At 40.3% G+C, this 25,814-nt stretch overlaps 1 protein-coding gene across 1 annotated transcript in view; it reads right to left on the bottom strand.

The window, feature by feature from the left end:
- Positions 1–25,096, bottom strand: part of LOC121408105 (phospholipid-transporting ATPase ABCA3-like) — a gene marked incomplete at its 3' end in the record, with an annotated part of 52,012 nt that extends 26,916 nt beyond the window's left edge. Inside the window, 4 exon segments of the mRNA XM_041599443.1 lie at positions 1,634–1,744; positions 8,981–9,110; positions 22,291–22,441; positions 24,959–25,096. Coding sequence (XP_041455377.1) covers positions 1,634–1,744; positions 8,981–9,110; positions 22,291–22,441; positions 24,959–25,067 — 501 coding nt within the window.
- Positions 25,097–25,814: the final 718 nt, after the last annotated feature.

Below are 25,814 nucleotides of genomic sequence, written 5' to 3'. Positions count from 1 at the left end.
ACTGACCCTAACAATTACCCTTGACTCAGATCATGTGACCTAAAACTCATACAAACTTATAAGTGATACTTGATTACCAATATGTGCAAGTTATATGCAATGGATCCATTTACTCTCAAAGTTATAACATTTCAAGAATTTAACCTTGGTTAAGATTTCAATATTTCAATGTTGACAAGTTCACTGACCCTACATGACCTTTCACCTAAATCAAGTGATCTGCAACTCATGCAAGACAGAGAAACTCAAATACCCTTTTAATTTTATCTAACTTTCATGATGTAGATCCATAAACTATCAGTTATGACATGTAAAAAACACCCCAACATGGTCAAAGTCTGTTCACCGTCAATGATCTTTGACCGTGGCCATGTGACCCATATACTTTTTGAAGTTTAAGATGAAACTTCAAAATCCTTGCCATGGTTAAGGTTCCCTCGCCAACACTGCCATCAGAAAAGCAGTGCCTTTAGTATTGCTCTGCCATGCAGGTGAGCTGTGATTCATCCCAAATGATTATCTTGACTCAGCCCAGCTGTTCCATTTGCAGAGATGCTAACTGATAGCTCAAAAAAATCCTGAAAACCCAGGCCGGGGGTCCAGGGGCCCGCCCAGGGCCCCTGGCGGGGTCAAAAAAGGGCGAAGCCCCCTGAAGCTGGAACGTTTTCTTATTCTTTAGAGGGCTGAAATCATTAATCTACAGTAGTACATAACAAATAATTAATGACATAATAAACTTCATCATAGGCAAGAAAGGTGCTCAAAAAAAAAAAAAATCATGTAACCCGGAATAATTAACCTGCTGCGGGTTAATATGCTGCGGCCAATGGGTGCGACTCGGGACGGGTGTATGTAGCAGCTGGGGTGCCCTTTTTCACTCACTGTACTCATCAACAAGACAATCCTATACTATTGAAAATCCATAAATCACAATTTCTATCAAAATGATGGATAGTTCACACATATGAATTGATGAATACGCACCAGAGAACACATATTTCATGGTAGCAAATAGGTTTTCAGCTGAAATCCCGCGGCAGACAACCAATCACTCACGCAGCAGCAGGCGATTGCAGCCACATCGGGCCGTGCTTCGAGCGGTTCTACCGGGCGATCGCCCGACTGGGATAGCGCTGACACCCGTATCCCTGCAGGGTATAGGGCGGCGTTTGCAACTGCTACAATGTATTGTTCGCGCGTACCGTGCAAGTACAGTATACCAGCTAAACTTCATGCTGCGCACAACGCTAATAATTTTCCGTCTGCGCAAATTGGCCATCCAAAATTGAAATTGCGCTCTCAGTAGCGAACTCCGTGACAAGATTTGGAGGGGAAATTTTTACGGATATCACTTTGACAATCGATTTTTTTTTCCGGAATATTTTTCAGCAAAGGAAAAAATCCGGAATTCCGGAAAAATCCGGAAAATTAGCAACTCTGCATTTGACTTTATAAGTCAAGAGGGTGGTTAACACCTCTTCTTAAAATATTTTTTCCCCTAATATTCACTCATATACATACATGATCTGTACTTCTTTTACCTTCCTTTTTCATTAACTATGCAATGTGGTGTATAACTCTACAAGTGATATGCACAAAACAAGCAACGATCTTAAAAACACTAAGGACCTACCCTTGTTATAGACCCAGCACCATAGATAAAACTCAAAAACAGAAGAAGGGGCATCATGTTCTCAATTGTTACAATGAATGGATCATCAGTATATGATGGATAAGGAAATTGCTGCAGAGAAAGAGAAAATTGGAAGAAAAGTTAGCTGCATGAAGAAAATGTGATTCCTCTAAATATCAAACCAAAATAATATTTTATAATACAATTATAATAATAATTGTATATTAATACTGTGCAATTTCTACATGGATATACTCAACTGTGCAGCAGGTCAACATGAAACAATATTAAGCAAAATAATGTATGATTAAGTCATAAATAAAGGAAAATAAGGGAAGCCTACTATGTCTACAAATTACACTGCAAAACAGCAAGTTATTTTAAATTCTCCTGAAAAAGGGAGGTTTTCAGTAAAGTATTGAATAAGTTAACACATGATCCGAAGAAAGATTACTCCAGAGTTTTATAAATGAATAAATACCATAAGCAGTAATGTCAATGATGAAAACACTAAAACTAACAGAAGACAACACTCATACAAAAAAAGCAAATTAAAGGAGATTTTCGATTTCACCAAGTTCTCACCCAGAAAATGTCTGTTTTACCCTAACCAGAGTTTATTTCCATAATTATTCTAAAACTCAACAATTTTGAACTATTTAAAAAAAAAACCCCAAGGTGATTCACGAACGAATCTCGCCTGATTTCGCAATCAATAAAAGATACAATATGATCTTTTGACCCCTCGATGACTTTTGAGCTTATCATCCTCAAGAACACATGTGTGGTATTGTCCAAAGATCATTTGTACCAAGTATGACCACAATTGATGCAGATATAAAGAAAAGAGAGCAAGTTGAACAAAAACTTGAAAAAAGAATGAACATGACCTAATATCATTTGACCTTTTAACCCCTAGACAACCTTTGACCCCACTCATGAACACACATGTGGTATTACCCACGAATTATTGGTACCAAGTGTAAACACAACTGATGCAAAAATAAAGAAATGAGAGAAATTTTAATCAAACTTGACCTCTTGACTATAACCTTTGACCCCATCATCCTCATGACCATACATACATGTAAAATTCCTAAGGATCCTTTGAACAAAGTGTATGTGAACATAACTAATGCAGATATAAAGAAATGAGAGCAATTTGCACAAAATCTTGACCATTAAACAACTACATGACCTTTGACCCCTTCATCCTCAACAATACACATGCAGTATTACATGCAATGATTATTTGTATTAAATGTGAATATAACTGATGCAGAAATAAAGAAATCAGAGCATTTTGGAAAAAAAAATGACCCGAGATGACCTTTGTCCCCATTATCGTTGAGAAGGCACATGTGGTATTACCTATTAAAAGATCACTTGTATCAAATATGAACACAATTAATGCAGATTTAATGAAATAAGAACAAGTTGTACAAAAACTTGAAACTAGCCTATCAATGATGTAGAGCTCTTCGGCATCTCACAACGCAATTTGATTCCATTTTTTTAATTTCACCCCAATTGACACTGTAGTGAAGTATATTGTGATATAAATTGAGGAAACTGAATTGAAATTGATGAAGAAATGACATAAAAGCATTTTTTTTATTTATGAATTTATGAATAAATTTTGTAATAATTAGCTTAAATTATTTTCTAGTCAAAATTTCTAAACTCTGTGTAGAACCTTGGTGAACCTCATGTTGCTCTCAAATGGAACAAAATATATATAAAAATCAGTCAACAAAATAAGTATTTTTGTGCGTTTTGAAAAAAATGCATAAATTAGCTTATTTAATGAGTTTCAAAATTCTGTGTTGAAATTTGTATCCCAACCTAGAGCTATCATAAAAAGCAAAACAAAATTGGGATTGGTCAACAAATAAATGAGAAAATTCATTTTTTTTCATGATTTATGAATAAATATTGCATAAATTAGCATGAATAATTTTCTCGTCAAAATTTCAAAATTTCAAAATTTTTTTGAAACTTGGTGACAATCATGCAGCCCTACAAGATGGGTGGGAAAAAAAAATCAAAATTAAAGAAAAAGTATTTTTGTGATTATGAATGAATATGCATAAATTAGCATAAATAATTATCTAGTAAAAATTTTGAAATTTTGTGAACAAGTTTGGTGAACCTCATGCAGCTCTACCAGATGGAAGAAAAAGATCAAAATCCTTCAACAAATAAAGAAGAGGCATTTTCTGTAATTTGTTAATTGCATAAGTTGGCATAAGTAATTTTCTACTCAGAATTTCAAAATGCTGTGTACAAAGAAGTATTTTATATGAATTCTTAAGATACACATCAATTAATTTCACATTAATTAGCATAATCAACCCCCCTTTATGATCTCGGCCGTCGATCGCGTAATCGCGACGAAAATTGGCACGCGCATTACCCATGGCATTATCTACAAAACTGTAATACCAAATTCTGTGAAAAATCTCATTGCTCATTAATTATGCAAATTTATGCATAAAATCATAAGTTTGCTCTAATTAATAAAAAATGCCCCCAAAATGCTAATTTTTGTTTCACATACTATAGATAGGCATGTGATCAAATCTCTTTAAAAAATTCAATATCACATTTATTTTCTTATGTATTCTATTGTTTTCTAAATTTCTTATGTATTTGTTTGTTTTTCGACTTTTTGTTTTTGTTATGGAAATTGTTCAGGACTTTATTTTGACCATAAAAGAGATAAAATTAATTTATTTTAAGCAGTAAAAGGAAAAATAATGATACATTTATGAATTTTTGCTAAAAACACTATTTGCATTGGATTTGTACACAAATTCACGTTTTTGAGTAATTTGGGGTCTGCATGCACTTACGAAATGTTGCGTAATTTCGGAACCGCATACCCGGGGGTCACAATTTTGGTCTCAAAAGTTGCATGAGACTTGAAAGTGAAAAGTCAGCGAGCGACGCAGTCAAAAAAATTTCAAGCGGCGGACTTATCGCGAAAAATGTCGAGGTGGGCTGAATCAGGCCCCCCAGTCTTTTTAGGGTTAATGCTGACCTGAAAATGACCTTTGACCTTACCATGTGACCTCTGACTGCAGCATAACATGCAAGTTCTCCAAGTCCATCTACCATCCACATTTGGTTGAAAAGTGACTTACGGATGCAGAGTTAGGTGTCATAAAAGAGTCTTGCATGTAAACTTTAATGTTGACCTGAAAATGACCTTTGACCTTACCATGTGACCTCCACCCACACCAAAATCAATAGGCGGCTTCGCTATACCATACTCAACCTTCATGCCAAATATGAATATGATCGGAGAAGAAATGCAGCCGATAGAGCGCTCACAAGGAAATCTCTAAGGCGGCGGACGCGGCGCAATGAGGCCAAATCCATGGTATCCTCCGAACTCTGTTTGAGAGATAGGTGGGCTATAGAGGGTGACATTTTCAGATCATGCTCATCACACCTTAGTTTGATGAATTAGTGCACACTGAGACCATAATCAGAAAAAAAAGAAAAAAAATGTGAAATCCAGGGTGCCCTGGCCGAAAAACCCGAAAATCCAAGATGGCCGCCGGATTGCCTAAAAAAACATGTTTTGGCCATAACTTGGTCATTTTTTCATCTTTTAGCCTAGTTTTGGTGTCTAAACCTATGTTTTGGGGGTCACTGAACTCATTTATGGTATTCATTTTAATATATTAGTGTTAAATTTCATGTTATATCAGTATTTAATCAAATTTCTACTTATTTTCTCCAAAATGCGAATTCTTACAATATTAATTCTTACAGATGACGTGTGCATCACAATCAACAGTTTAAACTTTCCTTTTTTTTCTTCTTGTCCCATGCCCATTATCCCAAATGTCATCCACTTTGTATTAAAGTAGGCATATGCACAATAGTTCCAGCACAGCTCCCTTTCTCACCTCATGTAATGTATCACTATTACCACTCAATCTCCTCATTACTACAAACATCAAATAGGAGCATCTCTTAACCATCAGCACATCCCTCTACACATGTGTTGTATGTGAGTCACACATGTGAGATATTTGATGCAGGCAATATTGTCTCTACCCTTGTTCAGCATAAAGTCAAGTTAAGGCTTCGTGAAAATTTAATTGCATACTATGCCATACATGCCGACCCTGAAATCCTTCCTCAAGAAGTGAGTGGTCGGTTGTAGCAGCATTACAGGCACTGACAAAACAAGTATAGTTAGGACGGACACAAGTCATCCATGTGGGAGACCTTCAAGAGTGAGGTTGCATCTGCAGGGAAAACAAAGAAACACAGCCTCTTCAATGAACACCAATCTGCTCAGATGGGATACACTGCTGCAGTCATTCTATATCACATCCCGGAGTATGAGGCGACATCGCAGAACATCAAATCCAACAACCTGCTTGTTCAAGCCTGCCATCTGTACCTTGAGTGTGACTTAGTCATGATAGCATTGAAGATATTGGCCTGGTTCACATACTGCATAACCCTGCAATCCTTAACATAGTGGAAGTCAGCTCTCAGAATGATCTACATGTAGTGACCATCCTCCCACATCTTAATGATGATCTGCTGAATAACAAGACAGACACGCTGTCTTCATACAAGGTACCATACTCTTTTCAAGTGGAAAATCCTGAGACCTTGTAGGCATTTATTTGCAGCAAATGTGTCAGCAAGCTGCCAAAGATTTGACTATTCGGAGAGGAGGTGAGTATGGATTTAAGCAAACGGCAGAAACAGGTTTTGCAGAATCTAGAGCAACTGAACTCTAGAAACTCACACCAGAAGATCTCACCAATCTACCTTCAAACAATTTGCAGTGTGAGCGGAATCTGTCAAAGTTTGACAAACAAGCAAAGCTTTCTGCTGCTGCTTCTAATAGAAACTTCACTGCCAAGGGTATTTGAGATGATATGACCTTGAACAAGTCTGGTGTAGTAAACTGGAAAAAGCGACCCATATAACATTGCAAACATGTTGGGTAAGAGTGAGCAGAAATGGGTGGAAGAGCAAAACATCCTCTCGCAGGAAAATCTTCAGCAGAATGTGGCCCAAGCACAACAAGCAGTAGAGTACCAGGTACATGTATGTGCATAGGCTGTTACAGAAAAAATGGGGAGGTCCATTAACAAACGTTGATGAGCTTCAGGAATGCCAGGATAACCAGGATTCAACCAAGCTTAAAACTATGTTACGTGCAGAGCTGTCATATCACAGACACACGTCCCATCATCTAGATTACTTGGTGCGCCAACACTTGTATAAGGTCAACCAACTACTGTATGTGAAACAGAAATGAAGGTGATCTTGACGCTTCTATTGACTGGAGGAGAGTCTGATAATCTCCCTGCCCAATGGGATCACACAGTCAACTGCCCATTCAAACCTTGAAAAAAATACTACCGGACTAAGAAGTGGGCATCAGTGAGTTCTGCAGTGTGAGTGTGATATGGGATTACGACGAAGAACGAAACTGGTATACCTAATATTGTGAGGGATATGAAATTGAGCACATGGAAAGATACCAGTACTTCGAAGATTAAAAGGGGCAGATCAGCATTAGCACTAGAAATGGCCAAAGCAAGCTGATGTACAGACAGTACTGCCATGCAGATTCTTCTATGTACCGGTAATGTAATTGGCTCATGGGATACATCTTCCAGCAGAAACATTGCATTTGTGCTTGACAATTGGCATATCATTTTACAATTAAATATGTATACCCACAGTGGAACTGTATAGTTCTCTCTGACTAGAGGTCTGATGACCAAATAATTGGTACTTTAAAGCAGATACAGTATTACATGTAGTACTGGCTTCCCAGTTACCATGCATGCCGGGCATGTATGCCGACTCCGAATTCACTAGCGACATACAGGTGTCTGCACGACAATGTATGTAGATATTTTGGTATATTTCTCGATGTATTGTTTAAATAAAAAAAAACTTTTAGTAGCTAGAATTTATTATTAGTAGTATCAAAGCTAGCATGACTTAAAGAATATACAGAAAATAAAGTACAAAAATTGCGGTTGGGGTAGGGGTGAAGGAGAGGGAAAATTTAATATTAAATATGGGGAAAATATGAGTTTAATGTAGAAGGTTAGGTTTTACACCAAAAATCTCATTATATTCAATTTCTTTGACCCCTAAAACATGGGGTTAGACACCAAAACTATTACAACAGACCAAAAAAATGACCGAGTTACAGCCAAATTGTCTTTTTTTAGCCGAAACGGCGGCCATTTTGGATTTTTTACGTTTTCGGTCAGGGCAACCCGGATAACGCATTTTTTTCATTTTTTTATTTAAAGTGGTGTCAGTAGGCACAAAGTCATCAAACTAGGGTGTGATGAGCAGGTTCTGAAAATGTGACCTAAAATTGACCCTCTATAGCCCACCTCTATATTTAATTAAGTTTCAAAATTCCATTTTAAATCCCCCACCTAGTGCTATCATATAAAGCAAACAGAATTGAAATTGGACTTGAAATGACAAATAAGAAGCATTTTGAGATTGTGGACAGATGACAGACAACCGACGACGGCATAAGATCATCTTAAAAGGATGAATATGATTTCATATATTTTGACCTTTTGAACATAATTTATGCAAAAATACCGGTAAAGAAATGAGAGCAATTTGAAAAAAAACTTGAACAAAAAACATTTTTGAACATTTTTTTTGCGCAAAAACCAACTTGCATATTTAATGAGCTTTGACCTGCAGACTCCGAATTCGAACTCGGCTTGTATTTTAGTGTCATCTACCTACACACCAAATTTTTTTAAATCCATTACATATTTTTCAGGTTATTGCGCGGAAACCATCTCGCATATTTAATGAGCTGTGTCCTTGGACCTGCGGAATCCGAATTTGAACTTCGCCTGCATTTTAGTGTCATCTACTTAAACACCAAATTTTTTAAAAATCCATTACATATTTTTGTCTGCGGGGGCATAAAAAAAGAAAAGACACTCAAATGTCAGTTAAAATGATATTGTGCATATTAAAATAATATATATGAAGTAGATTAAAAGACAGGTACAAAACACAAAATTTGAATATCAAATAAGCCTTACATAAATAACAGCATATGGGACATCGCAAGAAACAATCAAAATCAAATTTAAGCCCAAAATCAAAAGTAATGAGGCATCGTAAGAAAAATTAAATGCAAATCAAGGACAAATTTCCATCTAATCAAAGAATCTAAGGAGTTACCCTTCTTTTAGAGACTTACGCTTGATTTCGAACTAATAATAAGTTTCTTAAAACACCCGATTGATTACAAAAGTTGCACTACTTGATTTACAATAATGGTCAAATATTATAGGAAAAACTTACTTGCATGCCAAACTCCAAGTCAAGGGCAGCACCAAATACTGCAAGACTTGAAGTATAGTCATATGCTTGGACAGCAATCACTACCCGGTCAATGATACTCTGAATCAACATGAATCGGTTCTTGTAGTTGCTGTAAGAAAAATACATGAACAGAATACTTACTTTTCGATGTAGATCATGTTTTATGCTTTATAACCCTTTGCGTGCGGACCCACAAAACCGGATACCTCTCCCCGCGGCGGAGCCGTTTTTGCACGTTGCTGGTATTTGGATCTGTGGTGGTGTTTTTCTAAACAATTGCTAATTGCGCCAAACTGAAGTATTTTCAGGATTTTTAGTAAATGTAAAGATGAAAGATTAGACATTTTTCTTTCTAAAAATGAAGGTTTCGCTTCTCAAATCAACAGAATAGTTAAGAAATTTACTAGGAAATAGTCATGTTATTTTGTCAAATCTTTGCTTTTGGCAAGTCAATAGGCACTGTGTACAAAAATGCGTAAGAGCAATCAGCACGCGCGGACGGGTTGGGTTCGATCGATACCGCTTTTTTGTCTGCTCTAGTGCTTTTTTACTTGCCTATTGTCACGCTACTCAAGAATGGTCTCTTTACCTCTTTGTATAGAGATCATTTGCAAAGTGTATAATTAAGACATTAATCCGTTTTGGGTGAAATCACAGCATACCAAATACCTTTATTTTCCAGAATGAATAAAAAAAGGGTAAATATTCCCTTGTATTATGCTGCGTAACGAATGTCCGAAACTAATTTGTGATTTTGGGCTTTAATACGGTGGCCTCTATGTTTCACTTAATCGCCCCTCTGGATTTTTTTTTATGAATTATTGTTTGTAATAAAAATATAATTTTGTTCCTGAAGATGAAACGCGAAGTCCATAAACTTGTGATTTTGTTTTGGCCGGATCGCTCCCTCCCACATTCAGCTAATCTATAATTCTTTATAAGCAAATATTCATGCAATAGCAAAAGTGCAAATTATGGTTTACATTATACCTTTTTGATCTATTTCCTCTTTTTTCCCCCTCTCATCCTTCTGTCATTTCATCATTCTCCTATACATGTAACTTGATTTGCATTTTCTATTTTTTTTTTTAATCTCACTTGCATCTTCTTCCATCTCCAATTCCCTATGTCTATCATCACCCAGGGGAAATTGTATTTTTTATGAAGAAAGCACTGTAATGCTCAAGAACATTACGTGAAACCCCCGTTTGGATAAAGACCGCAGTTCAGATTGCAAACTGCGGTGTTATACCCCATTTTTCGTTTGGATCTCCCAAATATCATTTCCAAGCCCTTATCACCCACGCTTGGCCAGGTAATCCAGGGGTAATCCCCGCTGTCTCAATTTCACCTCCACAGGCCAGTATATGAGCGTTGAGCAAAGGACCAAAAGATAAACAACAGCTGTGCTATTATGTAAGACTTCTCTGCCTGTAGTAGGACCTTCGGAATGAAAGTATTGTATTTGATATTTAATCACGTTTTCAAAGGCATATTGTATTCAGTAATCCAATGTTAGTCCATTGTCAATTTTGAACGAAGAAAATCGACCTCGAAATAAGGAAAGTAAGCGAATAAAAATGACGGCATGTTTTGCAGAAACCGAGCTCAGCGCTGCGCATGCATCCCATCGTGTGTGGCCCCCTGCTGTGACTGTATATGCCGGGCTCTTGTGTTATCTTCGGACCGACGTCAAGAAACAGGTGTTTTGATACTTAAATTGCTTGCTTGGGGCATGTTAGGGTTTGTCGTACTTGGAGAAGAGAATTGATGAGAAGGGAAACCGGGGTATAGTGATCTAGAATGGAAGTTTTTCGTCATGAAAATGTTCTTGCCATGTCTTAAGCGCCTCCAATTTTTGTCAATAAGTGAGTAAACATTTACTTTTTCAAAATCTCACTGTCGTAATATGAAAAGCAGTATTCCCAAGGGCTTTTTGTATTGCTAAAGACGAAAAGCATTCAGTGGGCCATCCTGACGAAATACACTAATCTTCCTTTTATTCAGAGCATTGGCTATTTGTCTCCTGTTCTTCTGAAAAGGAATTTGTTCGAGCATCCGCCATGACTTTCTTTTGTTTGGGGAGTGCCGAGATCAAGAACTGGTGGACGTTTTCATTTTCAAAAGAGCAGGGGATAAACGGTTTTTTAAATTGCTTTATTTTCTGTTTATTTGCAGGTCATTCCATCTGGATTCACCCAGTGGTTGCACCCGACCGTCTCAGAATTTGTTGTAATTTGGTATACATAAAATTCACCATGGCCCAACCACAAAACAAAAAAAATTAGTCCAATCGCTTCGTCGGTTCTCGTGCTACGGCCAGCCCTTTTCTCCTTGTTTTGACAAAAATGGGCGTGACCTTCAACTTTCAATGGCCACTGCGTCGTTACGTGTTGACCAATTTTTATGAAACTGGTACCATTTGATAGGAAATTCGGAGAGGAATCCAAAACATGCATCGAATAATGAATTGGAGCAATTTATAAGGTCATGACCTTTGACCTTAACTTTGACCATGAGTTTGACCCCCGGACAAATAATTTTTTAACTTGATTTTCATGTATGTTAATTATTGGTATGATATTGACAAAATATGTTAAAATCAATGATGATATTTCATTTCTTCACCTTTAAAAACTCTTCCAAAGATACCATGAAATTTCACTCTAGTCCCACACACTGATATTCATGTTAGTAAAGTGTTTACCAGTAACATGATTTCTTCCAATCTTCAGTTACAGCATGCAAACACATGAAAAGAAATTAAGCTTAATCAGTTTACAAATAAAAGATTAAACCTTTATGCTCATGAATAGGTATCTGTTTAGGCATTTTATGATTCAGCAATATATATCATATACATATATATACATGTATATATTTTGATGATAAAAGTGAAGACTTTACTACCATGAATATATATGATATATATTGCCGAACATCAAAATGAATATATATTGATGAACATCAAAATGCCGAAACAGATACCTATTCATGAGCATAAAGGTTTGATCTTTTATTTGTGAACTGATTAAGCTTAATTTCTTTTCATGTGCTTGCATACTGTAACTTAACTCTTAACATGCCACGCACACTACTAACCCAACGCCGAAGTGCTAATCCGATGCTAATCCCCTGTGCCAGCCATAAAACCCCCCTGTGCCACATTGATTTTGGGATCGCGAGTCGTATTCACTCCTTTCAATAGTCATGATTACAATCGCTTGTACTAATTCTTGGACTAATTCTTTTTGTTTTGTGCTTGGGCCATGGTGAATTTTATGTATACCAAATTACAACAAATTCTGAGACGGTCGGGTGCAAAATTGCACATTCATTGGGTGAATTGGCATGGAATGACCCTATAGTGGGTGACTTAACGTAATTTCTCATCATAATTATGAAAATACTTACCATGATTTTTCTTATTCACGAGATAACTGGACATACCCATTTGATTTGCTAGTTCATTACGATTAACTTGCGTGCCGAATATAGAGTACACAATTTTCCTGCGCGCGCGCTGCATCTCCCTATTAACGCACTATCCCAAGATCATCGCGCAATTTGGCGTCCATTTCCTCTCATGAGCCTGCAAGCAAGACATGTTGTCACACAAGGCGAGGGGTAGGAGGGAGGGTTCAAATGGGTATATCCAGTTATCTCGTAAATAAGAAAATCATGGTAAGTATTTTCATAATTTACTATCAATAACTGGGATATACCCATTTGATTTGCTAGACCAACACGGATTCAACGTGAAGGGAGGCATGTCTAGAAAAGAGTGCGCAAAAAGGGAGATTAAGACACGGGGGCCGCTGCCTTGAGAGCAGAGGAGGCAAATAAGGCCTCTCCCGAAGGAATGTCCTTTAAATAAAAGGAAGTAAAGGAGTTAGAGCGCCAAAAGGCAGCTCTTAGAATGTCGTCCAAGGCGACTCCATTAAGAAAGCCCAGGAAGTGGCGATACTTCGAGTATCATGGGCTCTCGGCCTAGTGTCAGAAAGGAGAGCATCATCACCAGCTGACTTGATCGCATCAACGATCCAGCGGGAGATGGTGTCTCGCAAACAACTGATCAGAGTTGCGAAGCCTCTTCGTTCTATCCAGATACCACTTCAAGGCCCTGACCGGGCACCAGACCTTGTCTTCAGAAACTGAGGAAAGATCTGATAGGGGTGCTAGGAAGAACTCAATCGAACCAGAGGTGGCAGTCTGGTTCTTGGCAATGAAAGACGGGGTTGGAATCATGCGGACTCCACGCCCTTCCCACCGGATGTGACCGGGAGAAATGCACAAAGCGTGAATAGAGCTGCGTCTTTGACCGGATGCTACAGCGATAAGAAAGGCAGTCTTGATAGACAAATCATGCAAGGAGCTCTTGGCCAGAGGCTCAAAAGGAGGCTTAGCCAAGGCGTTAAGCACAGCCGGGAGGCTCCAGGAAGGAGCCAGACTTTTCTTCGGAGGTCGCTTTAGGAAAAACGCTCTCATCAGTCTAGAAAGAAGACTGGAATTAGAGACGTTGGAACCATCTGGGAATCCGGAATGAAAGGCGGCAATGGCCGACCGGAAGCCTCTAATGGTGGAAAGCGAACGACCGATGTCGAAAAGGTGAACAAAGAAATCAGCAATGGCGGCGAGAGAAGCGCTGCGAGGGTCAACAGACCGCGTGGCGCACCAGTCTGAAAATCGGCCCAAGCGAGAATTGTAAAGATCAAGAGTCGAGTTTCTCCGACTTTGAATCACCAATTCAGAGGCACGATCAGAAAGGCCTAACGCTCTCGCATCCTGCCCGATAACGGCCATGCGGTCAAGTGGAGGACCGCTGGCCGAGGATGCAAGATCCCCGATAGAGACTGAGATACTAGGTCTGACCTCAGGGGGAGAGTGAACGGGTCCCCCTCCAACAGTTCTAGGAGCTGTGGAAACCAGAACCTCCTTGGCCAATTGGGGGCCACTAGAAGAAGCCAGGCTTGGTCTTCCTTCACTTTCCTCAATACCTGGGGTATGAGATGAAACGGAGGGAACGCATAACACCTCCGATCCCCCCAATGAATGGAGAATGCATCCAGGGAAGTTGCTTCTGTTTCGTTGACATGAGAACAGAACGTCGGTAACTTCCGGTTGAGAGCCGTGGCAAACAAGTCTATTTCCAGGGGCCCCCAGAGGGCTTGGAAAGACTGGAATATCTCCGGGTGGAGCGACCATTCGGATGGTAGGCACCGGCCCCGGGACAAAAAATCGGCTATCAGGTTGTCGCTGCCTGGAATGTACGAGGCAATTGGAACGATCTTCGCACGGCGGCACCACTCCCAAAGCTCCGCAGCGAGGGCGTTGAGAGAGCTCGATCGGGTACCGCCCTGGCGGTTGATATAAGCCGCCACTCACTTGTTGTCTGTGCGAATCAGGACCGTTCGACTAACCTGTGTTGGAAATCTTGAAGGGATTGTATGACAGCTTTCATCTCCAACACATTGATATGGGGTAAGTTGTGATGGAGCGACCAAACACCCGAAACCATCTCCCCTGCACAATGGCCGCCCCATCCCGTAAGCGACGCATCTGTGGTCAGAGCGGCTGATGGGAGAGGGGTACGGATGGGCTTGCCCTTCGCTACAAAGGACGTGTGTGTCCAAGCGGCCAGATTGAGATGGATTTCCCGAGACAGGGGAATCCAGAGAAGCAGAGAGTCTGCATTCGGTTTGAAATAACGCAAGAGGTATCTCTGAAAGGGTCTCATAAGCAGGAGAGTCCTGAAGAATGTCGACGAGGCTTGCCATGTACCCGAGAAGTCTCAACCATGTGCGAGCTTTCACAGAGCTGCGCGCTCTGAGAGCGCGAGCTAACGAGACGATTGCCTGAACTCTGTCCGAGCTTGGTCTGGCGATCTGGTTTGGCAGGTCTAGAACCGTGCCCAAATAAGTGGGACTGCAATAGGGTAAGAGATCCGACTTCTCCCAGTTCACTATGAATCCCAGCTTCTGGGTGACCCGCAAAAAGGGATAGATGGGACAGAAGTTTGGCCTCTGAGTCTGCGACCAGCAACCAGTCGTCGAGATAAACGAAGAGTCTTAGACCTCGTTTTCTCATGTGGGCGGCCACTGCGGTGACCACCCGAGTGAAAACTCTGGGTGCCGGGCGTAAGCCGAAAGGCATTGCCCGGTATCTGTAAGCTGCTTCTTTGAAGCGAAATCCCAACAGGTCCCGCGAGGCGGGATGAATGGGAATGTGGAAGTAGGCGTCTTTGAGGTCTAGGGAGGCAGCCCAATCCGATGCCTTCAGAGACGGAAGGATCGAAGCCATTGTTTCCATTTTGAAATGGTCTGGCTGGATGAATTCGTTGATCATTTTCATGTTCAGAATCATCCTGAGTTTCCCCGAGCGCTTGGGGACGACGAAGATAGAGGAGAGACAGAGATGAGGACTGTCTGTGACCCTCTCGATTGCCTCCTTCTCCAGCAGAGCACCGATCTCTGATTCGATGTACCACTGATGAAGAGGGGAGACGGTCAAAGGGGCGGATCGAATCGCGCCGTGCGGGAAGGCCTCTATATCGATATAGTAGCCATCTCGCACGACGGATAAGATGAATGCGTCGTCCGTTATTTCCTCCCATGCAGGGAGGAAATGACGGAGACGACCGCTGACCGGTCCCAGCGCTCGGGGAAACCCGTCAAAGAGACTGTTTGGGCTTAGCCGGGGCCTTGGAGGCTGACCGGCTGCCTCTACCCCGACCACCACGTGAGGCACTCACTGGAGGTCTAGTGCGAGCTCTGCGGTTTGGCGGAGCGTGAGCACGAGGTTGAGACGGGGGCACCACTGGACGAGAGGAAGGGCGAGCCTTGGAGGCCGACTTCTTCGTGGGTGGAGCCGTCGGACGCGAGGCTCTGAGGTCCTTGAGAAGCTCAGAGGCCTGCTTGCGTCCATCGATCTCTTCCTGTAGAAGAGATGCAACCTCGCCCCCGAACAAGTGTTTGTTCGATTGGGAGACGCCAGGAAGGAACTTGAGCAAGTCCTTGGACGCAATGCCCAATCTACTGAGGACACAAGCTCTACGCGAGTTGGATGCAGTAGTAGCTGCAGCGGCCAGCTGCATCCATAACTCGCCTACCAAGGACAGGAGTGCCTCGTCAATAAGGGCACCGTCGGCGGTTAATTCCAACTTGGAAGACTGTGCTCGAAGGCCGAGCAAGGCTCCGAGAAAGGCTGTAAGTCTGAGGGCTGAACGAGTCAAGGCCTCATACCTAACATCCAGTTTCTCAACAGAAGCAAAATGGCTGGATGAGAAACGGGTCCCCAAACGTGCCCCGATGCGGTCAAGCAGGGGGGAGAACGTCTTAGGGGTAAAGAACGCCTCGGTGTCATCCTTTGTGAAGGCAAAGCTCTTGCCAAAGGATACCGTTTTTCTTCCCTGGGAGGCGAGCGAACTGGCCAGAGCAGCCGCCCTCTAGTATGCAGCCTTGAAATCATTCGTGAGCAGAATACCCTGGGCGGATTTCTGCGGCTGCGAGAAGAAAAGAGAACCCGTATCTCCCTCTAACGGCTCGTTAGCCGGATAGATATGCGGGAGATATTTGTGGAGGATCTCCATGGCGTCCTGGGCTGTGCTAGCCGACAGCTGGGGAGCCGGGCTACCGGGTGGATCGAGATTGGACTCGTCCCCCGAAACAGCCTGTTCCGCCTCCAGGGAGGGGGAACAAACCCACGTCTCCTTGCCGGGCTGGGCCCCGAGGGAAGCAGGCGCACGTGAGCGGCTCGAGTGGCGATGTGTGCCATGGCCGGGCTCGTGGGGACGGACCTCCGGGGGAGGCCGAACCTGAGCATTCATGGGCGTAGCCTGCGTGGGTTCGAGAGCCGGCGGTTCGTGAGAATCGCTAGAGACACCCCGGCGTGTTGGATGGCCGATGTCTGCTTGATCCGCTCGGTTGGTAGTACCGTCGGCTGAAGCAGGCGAGCCTGGGGGTAAAAACCCGCAGTGCTGAAAGGCACTCTGGAGTAGCTTGAGAAGCTGAGAGGCCTGGCCATCAAAAGAATCAGAGGACAGACCGCCCGACAGAGCGGGGCTTACGTCTGTGGTTCTCCTCTTCTTCTTTTTCTTCTTCTTCGGTCGCTCCGGCGCCGGAGCGGAAGAAGGGACAAGAGGCTGGGCTGCGCCTGTCTTCCTCTCCTTAGCTCTCCCCGTGGGAGAGCTAGCCGGGCGAGAGGAGGCGTCAGCCGAATCTGACGGTGTCAGATTGAATTGAGAGTCCGACACGGTCGGACTCAGGTGCCTCTTCCGACCAGGGGCTGGTAGCCCTTTGCCGCTGCTTCCTTGCGGGGTCTTATGCGGCATCGAGCCTGGTCTTTGCCGGGTGGAGAGACCCATGCTCTCCCCCCGATTTAGGTGACCCGATGGCCGGTGGGTCTAACAGCCCTGGAGGAGTCGCCGTTTTCTGTACTAGTGCGGCGCTCCCCGATAAAGGTTCAGGTTCCGAGACGGAAGCCTTGGCCATCACCGTGCGGGCACGTGGTCACAAATCCACGGTTCCACCCTTATTAAGCGGGGCACGTGAACGCGCGTCCACGGTTCCACCCCTTTGAGAGCTCACGAGAGCTCTGACTCTGTTCTCGCTATCTATACTACCTGTGGTGGGGAATAAAACCCTGGTGTTGGACCCCGAAACAGCAATCGCCTGAGGCTCTTCAGGAAGAGGGCCGAAAGGCTCATTATTGCCGTAGGGTGATCTAGTAGTAAGATAAGAAACAGAGAAGAAACAAGGGGGTAGGGGGGTAATGAACCCCAACCCAGAAGTCAAAAGACCTCAAAAAGCGGACTTTTGAGAGTCAAAAACAAATCTCACAAGGATGTTACAAGGTAAAATCCCAGAACAAAAGGAAACAGTAATAATTAAAGAATTATTATGAGACACTGTCCCTATAGAAGTCCGTTAGAAAAAAAAACCACAACAAGAAGCTGCTTCCGCTAAAATTCTGAAAAGAAGAAAGGGGGAAGCACCTAAAAAGAAGAAAACATGAAGTTTAAGAAGAAAACACGAAGTTTTTTTTTTTTTTTTTGTCCACCTGTTCAAAAGAAAAAATAATTTTTCTTGAGGTGAGGATCAGCTAAAGAAAAAAGAAGGAACACAAGATTCCCTTTCTTTTTTTCTTTTTTAAACAAGAAGTTTAAGAAAAAAAATTTATAAGTCCGGAGACCTGCAGCTGACCTGAAAAAGGAAAGGGGAAAAACAAAAATAGCTTTCCCGAGAAGGAAGGCCGAGCCAAAGGCGACGAACGCTGACAGGAGACGGCTTCCTAAAAAAAAAATTCTAATTAACTAATTAATTTAATTAATAAACACAAGAACAAAGGATTGATTGAAACAAAAGAACAATCAACTAACTCGAAACAAGAGACAAAGGACCTGAAACGAGATTGAAATACGACGCTCCTGACGTCCAACAGAACCTATCTGTGGAGAAATAATTCAAATAAATTCACGACGAGAGTCGTATAAACGAAGAAGTCAGTGAATAAAAAGAAATAAAGGAATAAAAAGGGAGCGAAGTCAACGCCCGCGACACGCAGGAACGCGCGGAGCTATGGGGCGGAGAAGTGAAGACAACCCGCCTGTTGAGAAACGTATCTTAAAAAACAAACTCACGAGAAGAGGAACAAAAAAATGTGAAATAAATATCACGGAAGCTCCGCGCGACGGGATAATCTTACGACAATCTTAATTTAAAGAAATAAGATTGAAATAAGGGAAGAATGCACAATGAAAGTATCCAAAAAGAAAATAGAATTGCAATTTTGGAGAGTGTACTTAGCTTTGCGACTGAACTCGACCGCAGGCGAAAGTAAAAGAGGAAATGGACGCCAAATTGCGCGATGATCTTGGGATAGTGCGTTAATAGGGAGATGCAGCGCGCGTGCAGGAAAATTGTGTACTCTATATTCGGCACGCAAGTTAATCGTAATGAACTAGCAAATCAAATGGGTATATCCCAGTTATTGATAGTAAATATCATTCTATTTAATCCATTTCAGGCGAGGTAACTTTTAGTTCATTATTGGTTTTATAATTTGAAGTGATTAGGTTTCCGTCAACTTTTCAATGCAAAAATTTTCATCTGGGAGAAAAAGATAAAGAGCTTCTAAAACCTAACCTATAATAAATTCATTCTGTAAATTGACATGAATTAAAAAAATACTTTTTTAGCCGATTCACCCCCGTCCCACAGCTCAGACCATGCACCATAAAAGAAAACATTGCTGTCCCTATATAACATAAATCTTTTTCCAAATATTTTGGTATGGATGCTATCCATGGTAAGTGTCCACAAATGCGATATTTATAATTTTTTTAATTTTTTTTTTTGGGGGGGGGGTCGTAACGGGATTAAAAAGTGGCCAGGACGGTCTTTATTCTTATCTTTTCTACCACGTTACTCGCAATTAAAAACAGAAAATAGGAGAGAGGAGACAAACAAGCAATATTAGAGTGTGTAGGTCAGAACATTTCCGTGGGGGGGTAGGTCAAACAAGAATAATAATAAAACGTCATCAGTTTGACAAGGGTCTGAGGACAGAGTGGCGACAAACAAACGTTTTGAGATTTTTTTTAAAGTAATCTAACAAAAAAATAAAGTCATGTTATTATTCGTTTTAATAAGTAGATAGTCATGGAATCTTCCTTTTGTTCGGGGATTTGACCATCTGTATCCTGCTCTTTTCGGAAGGAATTTGTTTGAGTGGCTGCCCAGACATTTTGTTCGGGTAGTGCCGATATCATGAACTACATGGCCGTTTCCCTTTTGAAAAGAGCGTAAGAAGAATGGCGTGCTAAACTGCTTTCTTTTCTCTCTTTTTTGTAAGAATAGTAAACAAAAATAATGAGAAGAGGGATGATGGAGGAGGGAAAAAGTTCAAAAGTGCACCGAGATCAGCTCAAAGCACTAAGACATTACAAGCTTTTTGTTTTTCTGAAAATACAACCGATCGATGAAACCAAGGAGAAATCATTCTATCTAGTGATATCTCCTCGATGAAATAAATAAGACGAAAATGGTGAATAAGCGCGTAGCATATTTACGTGACGATCTTGCAGAAAAGATTTTAGATTATCTTTCAGAACGATATGGATCAAGTCACGTGATCAGAACAAATCACATGATCAGGCCTAGTGTGCGCGCGCGTACGTGCACATCACAAAATTTATCCTCCCCGTCTGAATCTAACAAAAAATTCGGGTAAAGTTGAAATGATTTCCTATTTGGGGGATTTTTCCCCACGTAGCTGTATATTTTTTTCATTTGATTATCGAAATAGGTTTATAAAGGAAATAGTGGCAAAGAATTTAGTACATAACAATTACGAAAAAGCCGAAAAACTTCATCGAATTAAACCAAACGAATCTCGGCTTCTGTAGAAGCCCGTCGTAGCTAAGTGAATAACTCACTGGGCTTCTGTGGAAGCCAGTCGCACGCAAAGGGTTAATGTCATTCATGATTATTGCATTCAAAATAATGAGTGGTATTCTGATAATAAAAAATAAGTTTAAAGTTAAGAGACTGTAGTTGCAGCAAACAATTATTTCTTCAGAAAGTCTTTTAAATCAAGGCTAATTGTCAAAATATAATCATACAGATCTGGTTCAAAATCTTAGCTCAAAATTGATAATTCTGATAAAAAATTACCTAAGAAAAGCATATGTGGGACAGTGTATTAATATTGCTTCGAAAAATAACTGACATTTGGTGGAATTCCGTGCTTATTTTTCTCAGCAATTATAGAATTTGTTCCAGAATTATTCGGCACATATATTTTATTTATACAAACACTTTGATGTAATTTCTTCGGATTCTGTTCGAACTCATTTTAAGATCATTAACAAAACTGGTATTTATCTATAACTTTAGTCTAAATTATAATGTTAGACTAAACTTCTATAGAATGCTGGGTTTCAGAACCTCCAAAACTATGGCAAAGATGATGTACCAATTAATCTTTTAAAAATCATTACATTTTCATATTCATAATTCTTCTCATTTCACCACACGCTTAATATTGGATAGCGTCTTGGTGCAGAAATAAAATTATTGTACAAGGTGAAAGATTTGACAACTGGCACTCCATAAAAGTGTGGTCTAGGTTAACCCAGGGTTAAGTAAACCATGGCTATCAGAGTACCGTCCATTATGTTTTCATAACTTCAAGGGAGAGAGGAAAAAATTAGTCTCCTGCTTATAAAATCACAAGGCAAAAGCGATTTTGTGTCTCGCCCACTTATGAAAATAACCAGAAATATCGTTACTAACGAGGGTACGCAACAGAATTGTATCGAAACTTCATTGTGAAATGACTGGTATAGAGTAACACTTGTCATGTACATGTAAACTTTAATGCTGAACTGAGAATGACCTTTGACCTTACAATGAGACCTCCAACTGCAGCATAACATGCAGGTCGCCCAAGTACATTTACCATCCAAGTTTGAATGAAAAATTACTTACAGTTGCGGAGGTAGGTGTCAGAAGAGAGTCTTGCATGTAAACTTTAACGTTGACCTGAAAATGACCTTTAAACTTACCATGTGACCTCCAACTGCAGCCTAACATGCAGGTACCCCAAGTCCATCCACCATCCAAGTTTGGTTGAAAAGTAACTTTCGGTTGCGGAGTTAGGAGTCATAAGAGAGTCTTGCATGTAAACTTTAACGTTGACCTGAAAATGACCTTTGACCTTATCATGTGACCTCCAACTGCAGCCTAACATGCAGGTACCCCAAGTCCATCTACCATCCAAGTTTGGTTGAAAAGTGACTTACGGTTGTGGAGTTATGTGTCATTAAGTTTGTGACGGAAGGAAGACGGACGGATGACAGATGACATTTGGATCCCTAAGTCTCGCCTTCACCTCTGATGGGCGAGACAAAAAGAACTTAACAATCCACAAAAGTAAATGAAAACAATATCTTCTTTTCCTTCAGGGTTCATCTGCCTCCTTCAAAATTCTTGCAGATGTGGTTAACTCAGTGGGTCAGATGCATAAATAATAATCGTTTGCTAGCAGTATTTCAATAGTTAAATTAGAATCAGCAATTTAACTCATTCAAAGCTGAATTAATAGGAGGCACGAATTGTGCATATGTACATAAATCTGCCTATTATTGATTTCTCTTGTATTATAATGAATTGGTACATTGATGAATAAGAAAACTAATGATAAGATTTGTCAGATTCAATTATATGACTGTGATTACAGCTGACTGCAGTTGGCTTTTGATTTTCATAGATAAAATAAAATGCATTTACTTAATTTCAGATGGGCCGACTCCTAGCCATGGAAAGACATTCAGATCAGTATACCAAGAACCAAATGCTGCAATATCATGAGGTAAACGAATAGTGTATCTCATATCCATAGGTATCTCAGTCGCATCTGGGTCCACATCAAACTCCACAGCTGTAGTGAATGGAATACAAGAAAGACATGTTACAATGCCATATATATGCTACTGTCACACAATCAAACCAACTCAAAAGTGACCAATGAAATACAATTCAAACAAACATAACAACTTTGATCAATCTGGAGTTGGTTTCTTTGGTTTGACTTTAACATTAAAAATAAAATGCATTCAAAAACACCCTTCCCCTCTTCGAAGGTGAACTAATAAGAGGCACAAATTGTCTTGCCCCCAATCACTACTTGAACACTGTAATCTATTCATGCTGATGTGATAAATGTTCAAACTAGTGTCAGAGATGCCAACTTTTGGAAATCAGAATTAGGGAGGATTTGCAACCGCCACCAAATTATGTGCGCGTAGCCGGGGTCCGGGGTCCAGCTCTGGGTTTCTAGATGCTCTCTGGTGCAATCTGACCCTTATTTTGGGGCATTTCACATGTTTTGAAATAAACATTGTTCCCACTTTTTTAACATTAAAAATATCAAATATGCATTTTCACATGTAGGCCCCTAAATTAAAAAATGAGGGGACAAAAGAAGTACCTGTTCAACAACAATAATAAGGATGAATTATCACTTTCGGCTAGAAGCAGGTTATGTTCCACTATAAATCCAGTAAAGAAAAGCTCAGCGCTGGTCCCTTGCTTGGTGAAATAAAGACAACAGGGTACTAGTGCCTTGTAGTGGAGCTCGAAGATCTTGTCTTCGCAATGTCCGTAGGCCTATGCCGCTTGCTCCCGAACGTTAAGTGCTTCCGAATTATCATCAAGACCTCCCTGCTAAACTGAAATGTCCACGCTGCAAATTGCGCAAAATGCATGGTAAATTCCTCATTCCAACTTCCGAACACACAGGTACTGGAGACTGTATTCAGTCTTATACTTCTGAGACCATTTCTTGGTCTTCTTTTGTTGATTTTCCGCCATTTCGTGTCAATATCAACCCATCAATACGCCGAAATCACACACCGATATTCCACCGCACGACTCGACAAATCCAGTGGCCGCGAGCGCACACGCCTCGCGAAGCTAGCCGGGCCTACCGGCCTGGTGCACAGTGGATTCCCGTTGGGCATATCACATGCACCAGCTTTTCGCTGCTCCTTATTTGTCTACTTTTCACACAGAATTTAGTAGCAGCGAACGTAATGGAGTTACTACATGCTAAAGTTAGCAGACGATACATGTCCTTCCAATCCAATTTGATCAATGCAAAAAAATCGTAATTTCGGGAGGATAAGGATGGTAATCGTAAGGGCGGGAGTTGGGATGAATTTTCGGGAGCCTCCCGATGAAATCGGGAGGGTTGGCATCTCTGTAGTGTGCTGTTAGTGTAAAAATCATATACCCTAAATGATGCCTTTTGTTATATATAAGAAGAATTGTAAGAGCTATTACATTCATTTATAGCATAGATGATCAAGAATGTTTCAGAAGGCTCTATAGTACAACTTTGTTAGACATGAGTAATCTTTGAGTACGCTTCGTTATTTCTGAACAGACTGCCAAACAATAGATTGCTACACAATAGACTCGTGGGCAGTGGAAAAGAACAATAGGCTTAGCTATTTTATTGACATGTTAATTTCACTGAGGTCAATTAAGAGTCTTCCAGAATGTGATTGCTCCAGAAGGAGAATATTCTTTTTTCAGACAATACTAGAAGCCTCTAGAATATTGAATACTAGAAGTTTCTAGAATAGTTGAAATGTGTATAAATAAGGTGGCAGTTTCTTCAAGGATCATCATATCATATCAGATCAGATCACTTCATCATATCAGATCAGAGCGAAGAGTTTCATGCCAGACCTTATGTCAGAGCAGACTTTATTTCCACCTGGAATAATTATCTTCTGTGGAATTTTTACCCGCCATCAATGAACTGTTTGCTGTTATTGTGAGAGAGGAATTCTCAGTTCTCATCGAGATCATCAACCTGTTTAATGAACGCTTTTCAACCCATGGATTGCTGAAATTGACTGTTAATCATCATCAACATCGTCTTTACGGACATTTCAACTCGTTACAGTGACTCTTGTTATTCATCGTGCTTCAACATCAGTTTCATCATCGCCATCATTGTGAACTTATCTTTGCTAGCCAACTTGGATTAAATACTAGATTTTACTTTGGATTATTATCGCAATCTCAAGAGACGTAAGATCAATATTTATTTATGTTTTATTTAAAAATGATTATTTATGCTTAATCATTTCCTGCAAATAAAAAAAAGGAAATTAAAATCTAAACCTAAATTTTGCTTATTTGTTGCAGTATCGTAACACTTTAACTATCAGTAAAACGGCAATGGTACTACATAAATTTTGTGCATTATCATCACCATCATATTCATTATGATTCAATTCATTGCATTATGTTTCCATGTACAGAAGATTGAAATACAAATACATACATGTAATGTTCTATGATTAATAAAAATAACATTTAAAAGAGAAGTTCCTATTTTTTCTGATATTTTTGTTTGATCTTTATTTAAAAGTAGCCTACTCACCTGCATAATATTCAAGATCTCCTTCTGTTACTATGTCAGCCATTTCTGAGGCAGATGAGAATTCCCTTGTGGAGAGAGGAAAGCGAGCTATCCCAGAAACTTGATTCATGATCAAATAGGCTGTGAAATTAAACAAATAAATTCTTTGAAGGTCAAGTCCTCCTCATGAAAATGTTGATTTGAATCAATAGAGAAAATCAGACAAGCATAATGCTGAAAATTTCATCAAAATCGGATGAAAAATAAGAAAGTTATTACATTTTAAATTTTTGCTTATTTTTCACAAAATAGTTATGTACACAATTTAGTCACATGCAGATGAGAGAATCAATGATGTCCCTCACTCACTATTTCTTTTGTTTTTTATTGTTCGAATTATACATTATTTCAATTTTTGAAGAATTGACAATAAGGACCAACTTGACTGAACCATAAACTCTTAAGCAATGGTAATTCAACAAGTTCAGGGAGAAATAAAACTTTGTTTCACTGGACAATGAGGAGAAAATTAGAATATTTCACATTTCATATAATAAAATACAAAATAGTGAGTGAATGATGTCATCAGTTCCCTCATTTGCATACTGACCCGGATGTGCATATAACTGTTTTGTGAAATTAAGCGAAACTTGAAAATATCATAACTTTCTTATTTTACATCCGATTTTGATGAAATTTTCAGTGTTATGCTTGTTGGATTTTACTCTTTTTATTTAAATAAAATTTTTGTTGGGGTGGACTTGTCCTTTAATGATCTTGTAGTAGACCAAATTTAAGGGCAAGTGAAACAAAACTGTATATTAACGCATACTATGCCAGGCCCAATACCCCTCTACTGCCAAGGATATTCGAGGGA

The sequence above is a fragment of the Lytechinus variegatus genome, chromosome 2 (genome assembly GCF_018143015.1).
Source record: "Lytechinus variegatus isolate NC3 chromosome 2, Lvar_3.0, whole genome shotgun sequence".
Classification (NCBI taxonomy): Eukaryota; Metazoa; Echinodermata; class Echinoidea; order Temnopleuroida; family Toxopneustidae; genus Lytechinus; species Lytechinus variegatus.
Note: the sequence above shows the minus strand (reverse complement) of the source record. Positions and strands in the feature narration are given on the sequence as shown.